Source organism: Humulus lupulus, chromosome 5 (assembly GCF_963169125.1).
Source record: "Humulus lupulus chromosome 5, drHumLupu1.1, whole genome shotgun sequence".
NCBI lineage: Eukaryota > Viridiplantae > Streptophyta > Magnoliopsida > Rosales > Cannabaceae > Humulus > Humulus lupulus.
Window position 1 is genome coordinate 23,295,813 of NC_084797.1, and position 12,865 is coordinate 23,308,677.

Here is a 12,865-nt window from a genome sequence, read left to right on the forward strand (position 1 = left end):
GGCTAGTGGGGGCAGAGTTATGTTATTCTGCTATAGAAAAATTGGCTTAATGCTTGATACAGGCATCAAGAAAATTGCGACCCTACTTTCAAGCTCACCCTATAGTAGTTTTTACCGACCAGCCACTATGACAAGTTTTAACGACCTCCTTTCTTAACATATATATAGTGTAAAAACAAAGTTTAACCTAAATACGACAATACTAAAATTCTGAATTTACAAAAAAAATCTTTATTAAACAATACATAAACTAATGTTCATAACTTCAAACCATACAATACCCACAACTAAATAAAAACTTTACCTTTCACTACAACAATTTGTAGTATATATTACATTAAAAAATAGCATATATTTAAAAGTGCTATTAATGGTGGGTGATTAAAAACACACGGAACATTATATTTTGGCGCCATATGAATAAACCTCGGGAGCCAAAATGAAATTTTGTTTTTTAGTCTCATCTGCCAAATTCCCTAAATCTAAGTTACCCCAAAAATTTCTCTCAGCCTCCATCTCTCACTCTCGTCTCGTCTCTCCGCCCTCTCCGCCTCACGAAGTCACACTCTCGTCTCGTCTCTCCGCCTCACGAAGTCTTCTCATCTCATCTCTGCCTCACGAAGACACGCTCCAGAGTGGAGCTCTTTCTCCGCCTCACAAAGTCACGCTCCAGAGTGGAGCTTCTCTGCCTCACGAGTTCTTTCTCTGCCTCAAGAAGTCACGCCTCATGAAGTCACGCCTTCTAGAGATTTATCACTGCCTCACGCCCACTATCTCAGGTTCGTTTCTCTCCTCGGCTTACATCTTTTTTAAGGAACGATACCATATGATTCATCCCTCTGCCCTCCAATTTGCAGCCCTTAGGTTCTTGCTCTCCGTGGGTGAGGAGTCTGTGTTCACAGGTGCTGTCTTACATTGGGGTCATCTGTCGTGCCATTTTTCTGGGCCATTGGGTTCATGTGAGGTGGCGTGGTAAAGGGTTTCTTTTTCTCAATCATCTCATATGTTTTATTTAAGAAGCTAGGTCAGTTGGGAGTCTCAGAAGTGAGCGATTAGCCAATCTGATTGGGTGTTGCTGCGAAGGAGATGAGAGGTTGCTGGTGGCCGATTTTATGCCCCATGAAACTCTGGCTAAGCATCTTTTTCACTATAAGTTACTTTATTTCTTTATATATATATATTTATATGTATATGTTTGTACATACTTCCGTTTCGTTTCCTTTTTATGGGTGATAATTTATTAAATAAAGCTAAAATGACTAAAAGTGAAGCTGGGAAGATGCATTTGGTTATTGTTTGGCTGAAAAATGCATTGTAGGTTTTTGACTTGTTCAAAATGACTAAGACTGAATAAAATTGATGTTTCATTCAAGATCTTTGTTATTAAAAGGTTTTTCATGGGACTTAAAAGTGAAATATTGGTATTTAATTGCCTTGATTGCCCAAGTACTTGCTTGTTTATCTCCCCCATACATGGTCTTACGACTTTGCGAAGTGCCAGAAGCTGAGAAGAAGAATGAGCAAACCCTTCCCTTTTACCAACTTTTCTGTTTTGCAGACAAGTATGATTGGCTTCTCATGACAACTGGCAGTATAGGAGTCGTTATCCATGGCTCCTCCATGCCCATTTTCTTCCTCTTGTTCGGTGAAATGGTCAATGGTTTTGGCAAAAACCAAATGGATTTAAAGAAAATGACTGATGAAGTGTCAAAGGTTGGCAATGACACTCACTTCAAATAATAATATTCTTCAAAAGAACGATACTTTTGATTGAACTTAGATTTGAGATCTGATACATTAATTTTCTCTTTTTGGTTCTTTCTTCCATTTTTGCAGTATTCACTATATTTTGTCTACCTAGGCCTCATTGTGTGCGTATCATCCTATGCAGGTATGTGAAAATTAAATTATTTTTGCAACTTTTTCTTCTTCTTGGCTTAGTTTTAGTCTCTTTGTTGATCCTGAAAGATGATACACTACCTAGTTTGGACCTTATAGGCTTGCTTAGACTGGTTGGTGCCGAGCCCACATGGGTTCATCAACTAATGCAATAGTCTTTTTCCTCTTTAACTAGTCAATCTCACTCATCATCTTCTCTTACGTTGTTCAAATAATACTGTTTTTAATTTGTAGATAAGCTCAAAGATCAAAATTTTGAAACTTTTTTTTCTTCTTATCTTGGAAAATTAAAAAAAATTATTCAGAGATTGCATGCTGGATGTACACCGGAGAAAGACAAGTGGGGACTCTAAGAAATAAATATTTGGACGCTGTGCTGAAACAAGACGTGGGCTTTTTTGATACAGACGCTAGAACAGGGGATATAGTCTTCAGTGTCTCTACAGACACTCTTCTAGTCCAAGACGCCATTAGTGAGAAGGTTGGTTTTGTCTACTCTCCCATATTCATTAATTACATTCTCTCGCTCTCACACATGCATGTAGTTATTACTTGCTAGTATTCTCACTTGACTCATCTTCACCCAGAACAATAAAAAAAAATTAAAAAAAAAAAGAGAGAGAAGAAGGAAAAGAGAGTGGATTAGACTAGTCAATGGAGTGGCCTTAGATCGAGATATGCTTATCTGGGTACGGCGGTAGTTGGCTAATACATTAATGGGGGGCCCACAATTTCATTCTTCTCATCAAGGCGCACGTTAGCAAGTACTTGGTTAACGTGCGATGTTACCTCTCGCCTTTGTTTTTGCTCTATATTCCATGGATGGAGCAATGTTTGATCTTCATGGCACCAAGAGGCAATAATGAAACAATATCGTATTGATGTCATTTCGTTTAGTTTGTTTGTTTGTTTGTTTTATTTTTTTAGGTGGGAAACTTCATACATTATCTGTCAACGTTTCTAGCTGGACTGGTGTGTTGAAATATTAAACTTGATTTAATATAGTTAATTTCTAGAATTTTCTTGTTGTTACTAAAGTTTCTAGACTATTCCTATATTTACTAAAGTTTCTAGAGTTTTCTTGTTTGTTTGAGTACTCTTGAATTTTCTAGAATTATCTTTCACTTGTGCTAGTAGTGGGAATTATGTAGAAAAATGTAGAAGCTAGTCGTTTAATAATGTTTCTAGAATAGTCCATAGAGTCCTATAAATATAGATGTAATCCCATCATTTTGTACCAAGTCAAAAATCACACAAGTTGAGATATAAAATATAGCTTCTTCCATTTAAGTATTCTCTCCAAAATTCGTCTTATTTTCCAACAAAGTGGTATCAGAGCCAAGTTTGTGAAGAAAAATGGCAAGTGGAGGAATGATCCCCTTCCAAGTTCCAATGCTCACCAAGAGCAACTATGACAATTGGAGTATTAAGATGAAGGCACTACTAGGAGCTCATGATGTGTGGGATATTGTTGAGAAAGGTCATAAGGAGCAAGATGATGTTGCTCTTTCCCAAGATCAACAAGATGCCTTAAGGGATTCAAGAAAGAGGGACAAGAAAGCTCTCTACCTCATCTATCAAGCGGTGGATGAAGATGCGTTCGAGAAAATCTCAAATGCAACGACGGCCAAAGAAGCGTGGGAGAAGCTTCAAACTTGCAACAAAGGAGCGGAGCAAGTGAAAAAGATCCGTCTTCAAGCTCTTAGAGGTGATTTTGAAACTTTATTTATGGAAGATACTGAATCAATTTCTGATTATTTCACTAGAGCATTATCAATTGTAAATCAGTTAAGAAGAAATGGTAAAGAAATTAGTGAAGTAAAGGTTATAGAAAAAATTCTTCGTACTGTGAGTCCAACCTTTGAGTACATTGCTACAATCATTGAAGAGAATAAAGATTTAGAATCCATGACTATTGAGTAACTCATGGGTTCTTTACAAGCCTATGAGGAGAAACAAAAAAGAAAAAAGAAGCGAAAGGAGAAAATGGAGCAATTACTAAAGCTCACCTTGGAAGAAGAAAATTCTGACAACAGTAAAGATCAAAAAGGAAGAGGATGTGACCAAGGAAGCGAACGTGGACGTGGTCAAGGACAACGAAGAGAAGGAAGGGTGGCTATAATAACAACAATTTCAACAATGGAGAACGAAGTTGAAATTCACAAGCACCAAGAGGGCGCGAAAGAGGCAACTCATTGTCAAGGAGTGACAAATCTCACATCAAGTGCTACAATTGCAACAAGTACGGTCATTATGCCTCCGAATGTAGATCAAGGAGGGTCGAAGAAAGAGCCAATTTCGCCAAAGACAAAGGTGGAGAAGAAGGAACTTTGTTGCTTGCCTGCAAAGACAAAGATGAAGGTCAAGAAAATAAATGGTATCTTGACACCGGCGCTAGCAATCACATGTGCGGAGAAAGAAGAATGTTTGTGGAGCTCAATCAAATGGTAAAAGGGAATGTCTCTTTTGGAGATGAATCAAAAATACCCGTGGAAGGCAAAGGTAAGATTCTTATACGCTTGAAAAATGGAGGCCATCAATTCATCTTAAATGTTTACTTTGTGCCCAACATGAAAAATAATATTTTGAGTTTGGGTCATTTACTAGAGAAAGGTTATGATATTCACTTAAAAGAAAATAACCTTTTCTTAAGAGATGATAAAAGTAATTTGATCGCCAAGGTTCCCATGACAAAGAATAGAATGTTTCTCTTGAATATTCAACATGATGTTCCGAAGTGTTTAAAGGCCTGCTACAATGAGTCATCATGGCTTTGGCATCTACGCTTTGGACATCTCAACTTTGGCGGGCTTAAACTCTTAGAGAAGAAGGAGATGGTGAGAGGCCTTCCATGCATCAACCAACCAGATCAACTTTGTGAAGGATGTTTGCTTGGAAAGCAATCCCGAAGAAGTTTTCCAAAGGAGTCACTATCAAGAGCCACAAAGCCACTTGAGCTCGTACACACTGACGTCTGTGGCCCAATTATACCAAACTCATTTGGTAAGAGTAAATACTTCCTCCTCTTTATTGATGATTTTTCAAGAAAATTATGGGCTTATTTCTTGAAGGAGAAATCAGAAGTGTTCGAGAATTTCAAGAAATTCAAAGCTCTAGTTGAAAAAGAAAGTGGTCTTCCTATTAAGGCCATGAGATCTGACCGAGGAGGAGAGTTCACATCAAATGAGTTCAACAAATACTGTGAAGATCATGGAATTCGTCGTCCATTAACAGTGCCAAGATCCCCCCAACAAAATGGAGTAGCAGAGAGGAAGAATCGAACCATACTCAACATGGCTCGCAGCATGCTCAAAAGCAAAAGAATGCCAAAGGAGTTTTGGGCTGAAGCGATAGCTTGTGCAATCTACTTGGTGAATCGCTCTCCAACAAGAAGTGTACATGAGAAGACACCTCAAGAAGCATGGAGTGGAAGAAAACCTGGAATTTCTCACCTCAGAGTCTTTGGAAGTATTGCTTATGTTCATGTTCCCGATCAGAAGAGAGCGAAGCTTGATGACAAAAGTGAGAAGTACATCTTCATCGGTTATGACTCAAGATCCAAAGGCTACAAGTTGTACAACCCAATTACCGGCAAAACTATCATCAGTCGCGACATAGAGTTTGATGAAGAAGATTCTTGAAATTGGAACACAGAAGAAGATGAGTATGATTTTCTTCCTTACTTTGAAGAGGAAGATGTAGCGGAGCAACCAAGGATGGAAGAAGAACTTCAAGAACCTACTACTCCACCAATCTCTCCAACTGGAAATATACAAGAAGATTCAAGTGAGAGCTCAAATGAAAAGACGCCATGCTTTAGAAGCTTGCAAGAACTTTATGAGGTAACTGAGAATCAAAATGACATTTCTCTTATGTGTCTATTTGGTGATTGTAAACCTCTAAGGTATCAAGAATCAGTAAGAAGCAAGAAATGGAGAGATGCGATGGATGAAGAAATCAATTCAATTACAAAAAAGGACACATGGGAGCCAGCTACTCTACCACAAGGATACAAGCCAATTGGAGTAAAGTGGGTGTACAAGGAAAAGAAGAATGCTAGAGGCGAGGTGGAGAGATATAAAGCAAGATTGGTGGCAAAAGGCTATAGTCAAAGGGAAGGCATCGACTATGATGAGGTATTTGCTCCAGTTGCTCGTCTTGAAACTGTTAGACTAATAATTTCTTTAGCAGCCCAAAATAGATGGAAGATCCACCAAATGGATGTAAAGTCTGCTTTCTTAAATGGTTTCCTCGAGGAAGAAGTCTACATCGAGCAACCATTGGGCTATGAAGTAAAAGGGCATGAAGGAAAAGTTTTGAATTTGAAGAAGGCTTTATATGGCCTAAAGCAAGCACCGAGAGCTTGGAATACTCGAATCGACAAGTACTTTCAAGACAAGAATTTCACCAAGTGTCCATATGAGCATGCACTCTATATCAAAATTAAGAATGAAGATACCTTGATTGTATGCTTGTATGTGGATGACTTGATCTTCACTGGAAGCAACTCAAGTGTGTTTGAGGAGTTAAAGAAAGATATGGCAAAAGAGTTCGAGATGACAGATATTGGGCTCATGTCTTATTACCTCGGCATTGAGGTGAAGCAAGAAGACGAAGGCATTTTCATCACTCAAGAAGGCTATGCTAAGGAAGTACTTAAGAAGTTCAAGATGGATGATTGTAATCCAGTTAGCACACCAATAGAATGTAAAATAAAATTGTCAAAGCATGACGAAGGAGGAAAAGTGGATCCAACTCTTTTCAAAAGCCTTGTTGGAAGTTTGCGCTACCTAACTTGTACAAGGCCGGATATTCTATATGTTGTTGGAATCGTTAGCCGCTTTATGGAAGCTCCAACAACAACCCATTTGAAAACTGCAAAGAGAATACTTCGGTACATCAAAGGTACGACCAATTATGGGCTATTTTATTCATCCTCTAACAATTATGAGATAGTTGGATATAGTGATAGCGATTGGAGTGGAGACTTGGACGATAGAAAGAGCACCACTGGATTTGTGTTCTTCATGGGAAACACAGCATTTACTTGGATGTCAAAAAAGCAACCAATTGTTACGCTATCGACTTGTGAAGCCGAATATGTTGCTGCAACTTCATGCGTTTGTCATGCTATTTGGCTAAGAAACTTGCTGAAGGATTTGAACGTGCCACAAGAGGAGCCAACTGAGATTCGTGTTGATAGCAAATCAGCAATTGCACTAGCAAAGAATCCAGTCTTTCACTAAAGAAGCAAGCACATCGACACCCGCTATCATTACATAAGAGAATGCATTGGAAGAAAAGAAGTAAGAGTGGAATATGTCAAATCTCAAGATCAAGCAGCAGACATTTTTACGAAGCCACTCAAGAGAGAAATATTCATCAAACTACGAAGTATTATTGGAGTCACAAATCAAGTTTAAGGGGGGGTGTTGAAATATTAAACTTGATTTAATATAGTTAATTTCTAGAATTTTCTTGTTGTTACTAAAGTTTCTAGACTATTCCTATATTTACTAAAGTTTCTAGAGTTTTCTTGTTTGTTTGAGTACTCTTGAATTTTCTAGAATTATCTTTCACTTGTGCTAGTAGTGGGAATTATGTAGAAAAATGTAGAAGCTAGTCATTTAATAATGTTTCTAGAATAGTCCATAGAGTCCTATAAATAGAGATGTAATCCCATCATTTTGTACCAAGTCAAAAATCACACAAGTTGAGATATAAAATATAGCTTCTTCCATTTAAGTATTCTCTCCAAAATTCTTCTTATTTTCCAACATGGTGGTGGGTTTTGTTTCGGCATGGCGGTTAGCTCTGCTGAGTGTGGCGGTGATTCTCGGGATTGCCTTTGTCGGAGGCTTATATGCCTATACGCTCACTGGTTTAACCTCCAAGAGTCTACAGTCTTATGCAAACGCCGGAGTAATAGCCGAGCAAGTGAGTTTGGGTTCAACTTTTTCTCTTTGGCTTATATCAAAACGACAATCTTTCATTTAGTGTCGTTTTGCTTTGCTATGTTTTGTTACTTTTAGTATTCGGTTTAAATTTTGTGTAGTATTTTCTCTGTTACCTTTATTTGTGTGTGAAATGATGAGTTTTGACATGTGAAACCAACCACGCATGAAATGAAAGTTGTTTGTTCCACTAGACTCTCCTTTCCATTTTTTTTTGGTACGAATATTAGATAAAAAAAGAAGAAAACTTCAGTAGTGTGCGAAGGTTTACTGTTTGGGAAAATGACAATGATGATTGCGTTTTAAGCAAAACGACTAATTCCTAAGTTGGATTTGGACTCTTTTGGCCTACCTGATAGGATAATTCAAATAGTGTAACTTGACAATTTTCATTTTCTAGTTGGTGATATCCCATGTGCAACACACTGTTAGCTAAGTTAGTTTTTAGTACTCTTTTGGCCAAATGAGAAGAGAATCCAAATAGTGTAAGTAACTAGACGGTTTTCATTTCCTTCTTGTAGTTATATCACATGTTATGTTTCACCTTAGTAACTGGCTAATTGTTCTGGGTTTTTTCATAATTGTTTTCTGTCTTAGGCTATTGCACAAGTACGGACAGTCTACTCGTATGTTGGCGAAAGCAAGGCCCTAAATTCCTATTCAGATGCCATTCAAAATACGTTGAAGCTTGGCTACAAGGCGGGAACGGCCAAAGGTTTGGGATTAGGATGTACCTATGGTATTGCTTGCATGTCGTGGGCCCTTGTTTTCTGGTAGGCGGGCGTGTTCATCAAAAATGGCCAGAGTGATGGGGGGAAAGCTTTCACTGCTATATTCTCTGCCATTGTTGGTGGCATGTAAGAATTCAAGCTTAGGTTTATAAATTTCCATTTTAATTGAATAAACTCTTGATTAACGTACAATAATAAATCTAACAAGAGCTTGGGTCAGTCATTCTCAAACCTTGGGGCATTCAGCAAAGGTAAAACAGCTGGATACAAGTTGATGGAGATTATCAATCAGAAGCCAACCATAACTCAAGACACATTAGATGGAAAATGCTTGGACGGGGTTAATGGCAATATAGAATTCAAGGAAGTATCTTTCAGCTAACCATCAAGGCCAGATGTTTTCATTTTCCGAAACTTTTCAATCTTCTTCCCTACTGGGAAAACTGTTGCTGTTGTTGGTGGAAGTGGATCAGGAAAGAGCACTGTTGTCTCTCTCATCGAAAGATTCTATGATCCTAATCAGGGTAATTAAAAAACTCTGCTCTTGTGGATAGATTGAAAATAAAGTTGTCCTTATCTAACTTGTTGTATTGATGTTTTATCGTGGGTGAGCAGGACAGGTTTTGCTGGATAATGTAGACATAAAAACATTGCAATTGAAATGGTTACTCGATCAGATTGGGCTAGTGAACCAAGAGCCTGCACTCTTTGCGACCACCATATTGGAAAACATACTCTATGGAAAGCCGAATGCAACAATGGCGGAAGTAGAAGCTACAACTTGTGCAGCAAATGCTCATAGTTTCATTACTTTGCTGCCTAATGGTTACAACACTCAGGCAAGTATTTGTTATCGAACTTCAAATTCTTAAATTATTTGGGTAGCTTACGACACAGGGTTCTGTTTTAATCTCTTTTTCTTATTATTGTTTCCTAGTCATTTAGGAGGGAAAATTTTCTAAATATCCTATTTAGTTTTCAACCTTAATAATATAAGTACTATGGGAGTGAATGTTAATCATGTGTACTTCTTATTTCAAAAACCAGGTGGGAGAACGAGGAATCCAACTCTCTGGTGGCCAAAAACAGAGAATTGCAATTGCAAGAGCTATGTTGAAAGTGTTGGAAAAACTTATATAGGATCTTTATTTATTTTCATGTATATCTAATATTAAACAAATTAATACGAGATAACCTAAAACATGTTTCTAAAATTGAATTCAAAGAGAAACAAATAATATAATACTTACAGTATACGCAGCGGAATTAAGAGTCCTTCCTTCAGTTTCTCTAACTCTTATATCCATTCTGTGGCAGAGTATTATCAAGAAACTGAACCGATCTTCTATTTTCTTCACGATCTTCCAATGTATCCTTAGAACCACCTAGACTAGTGTGGGCAATTCTCAACACATGAGATAGATATAGAGAGAAGAAGAGAAAATAACAAAGTGGCTTAGAAAAGGACTTGTGTTTAGAGAGAATATAAAACTATCAGAAAATCTGACTTGTGACTTATCTGTCGTCTCTGAAATCTTCTCTCTAAGCACTCCTTTTATAGACTCAATTAGGTCATTTAATTTAATTAAAAAATCAATAAAATAATAGCCATTTTGAAGCCCTAGGTCGAAATTATCATGGGCTATAGGCCCGTGAAATTTCCCATTTAATTATAAGCCCATTAGACTTAAAATCAAGGCCTATATTATTTTTTATTGATTTAATTAATTAAATAATTATTTAAACCCTTTATCAAATTAATTATTTATAATTTGAACCTTGATTTAAATTTATTTATTAATTTAGATACCAATTTATCTTAATTAATAAATCTGTCATAATTTATCTTTTCTTCTCAAAATTACACAACTCTTTGAAACTATCCAAAATTGACCCGGTCAAATTTGATAATTCTAATTGATAATTAAATCAATTAATTGAGACTATCTAGATGATGTTATCCAAGGTATAATGGGGACCATGGGCCTATGAAATCAAGCTCCAATAAGTTATCATAAATCTAACAAATAAATTTACTCACTTATTAATTCCTCGTGACTCCACTATAGACTTGGAATTGCACTCTTGAATTCAAAGAACGCTCTATAACAAATATAGATACGCTATTAATTATCCATTGTTACAACCATAATTGTCACTCAATCCTCTATAGACGGTCTACAATGAGATAGGACTAAAATACCGTCTTACCCCTCATTGTATTTTATCCTTAAAACACTTAGTTCCTTGTAAATGATATTTCAGTAAACTAATTTAATTACTGAATGAGATCTCTATTATTTAACACCTTGAACCAAACTAAAAGGAAACCATCGTTTCACTTCTTCATCAGAAGCTATAGATGTTCATATCTATGATTAACACTCCCACTCAATTATACTACCGAGTTCCCAAGATGTAAGTATGGGCTAGTCCGTAGGGTAAGCTGGTAACGAACAAGTCAAAGAACTCAAATAATACAATCAGTTAGAATACTAACCACTCAGAATTGAGATTGAATTGACCTATGGTCAACTATATGATATGACTAGAATAGATGATAACGGTATGTTTACTTATCTTATCAACTGTCAATATCGGTCCTGTCCGATGTAACAAATACATCCGATCTTATCTACTTTGCTAATGTTCTGGAAAGAACATAACACTGTAATGTGTAAGTAGATCATATCGTAGATTGGCAAGTTAGTGTAAATCCGGTGCACTGACTAATATTAGGACTAACTTATTTTTGAACATATAATCATATTTATATTCCACTGTGATTACGTCACTATAAATAAGATTAGCTATATGCTCGGGATTTAATAGAAGTTTATATTAAACAAATAATCATGAAAATAAAACATGTGAGCAAAGTGATTGACCAAGTCAAAAAAATGATTTCTATTCTTTTATTGATAATAAAATGAGATTACAAAGAATTTGGGTTTTAATTAGGGCATAAAACCCCAACATAAAGATCCCCAAATCCTTCTCCTTGATGAAGCAACTAGTGCACTTGATGCGGGGTCAGAGAGCATTGTTCAAGAGGCTCTAGACAGGCTCATGGTTGGAAGAACAACCGTAGTTTTGGCTCATAGACTATCCACCATAAGAAATGTTGACAGTATTGTTGTTATACAACAAGGACTAGTTGTTGAGACAGGAACACATGAAGAGTAAATATATGTACATCAGTTCATAAGCACATATCTCTGGTTTTAACTGGATAATAAGTTGGATCAACATTGTTGGTTTATATTGTTTGCAGGCACTTGATCTAATTCGTGGCAAGAATTTTTTGATGCTTATGGATTCTGCTCTAGAGGGTAATTTTTCAAATGATGATGGAACTGAACTTGTGCGTTTAGCTTCCCGCTGTTTGCAGTATGAAGCACGTGAGAGACCAAATGCAAAGTCTCTTGTAACGTCTTTCATGTCTCTTCAGAAAGAAACGTAGGTGTGTACTCTGCTTGATCCTTTCATTTTTATGTTTAGTAAATTTGTTCTTCTATTTTATTAGTTATCTTTTTTCCTGAAATACTATTTTTTGCACACTACCTTTATGTGTTTTTTTGTAATGATGAAATGGAGATCATTGGCACTTGTCTAATTGAGGATACAACCAAATTGGATTGTGAGATTTTGGCCATTTGATAATTGAAAATTTGCTTCCATATGCAAGCAAATTATGAAATTATTGAAACCTGCCATTCTCATTTGATAATGACCAAGTGCTTATCTCCAATTACTCAACATGGTATGTACTCAACTCAATTTTTTCTTTTGTTTCTTAGTCATTGAGTTAATATAATATATGGCTTCAGTGTATTCTAGTTTCTTGCTTGACCTTTTATTTTCTTGAGTTCTTTTATTCCTTCCAGCTTTTCCTCTATTCTGAAGTTGTTTTTGAACTAAGAGAGATGAGTAGGTATTTAGCAACTTTATTTTATAATTTAATTTATATTAATAACAGGGATGGAAGGAATCCATTGAGCGTTTCTGTGGCTGCCTAGTAATAATTTTACAAAATAGGTCTATATTTTTATGCAAATTTATATTATTTAGGCTTCTTTCTTTGATACTTTTGATAATTAATATGGTTTTTTAAGAGTTACTATAAGCACTTAACAATTTGTGATTCCAACAATGTTTTGGTAAAAGATGAAAGTATCTTTAGAATGGGTCCATTATTAAGAATTGATCATTTATGCGTTAATTTCATCTAATATAAATATTCAACTGATTGCTTTTTGACATAGTGGTTATATAATATTT

At 36.3% G+C, this 12,865-nt stretch overlaps 1 protein-coding gene across 1 annotated transcript; it reads left to right on the forward strand.

The window, feature by feature from the left end:
• The first annotated feature begins 1,473 nt into the window (after positions 1-1,473).
• Positions 1,474-2,782, forward strand: LOC133778957 (ABC transporter B family member 19-like). Its single transcript, XM_062218967.1, has 3 exons — positions 1,474-1,713; positions 1,837-1,891; positions 2,205-2,782. The coding sequence occupies exons 1-3, from the start codon at positions 1,474-1,476 to the stop codon at positions 2,456-2,458; spliced, it is 549 nt and encodes a 182-aa protein (XP_062074951.1). The 3' UTR covers positions 2,459-2,782.
• The last annotated feature ends 10,083 nt before the right edge of the window (positions 2,783-12,865 follow it).

Coding starts and splice junctions, on each gene's coding strand:
- LOC133778957 (XM_062218967.1), top strand. CDS start 1,474: ATGGTCTTACGACTTTGCGAAGTGCCAGAAGCTGAGAAGAAGAATGAG. Junction 1,714..1,836: donor TGACTGATGAAGTGTCAAAG/GTTGGCAATGAC, acceptor CCATTTTTGCAG/TATTCACTATATTTTGTCTA. Junction 1,892..2,204: donor GTGCGTATCATCCTATGCAG/GTATGTGAAAAT, acceptor AAAATTATTCAG/AGATTGCATGCTGGATGTAC.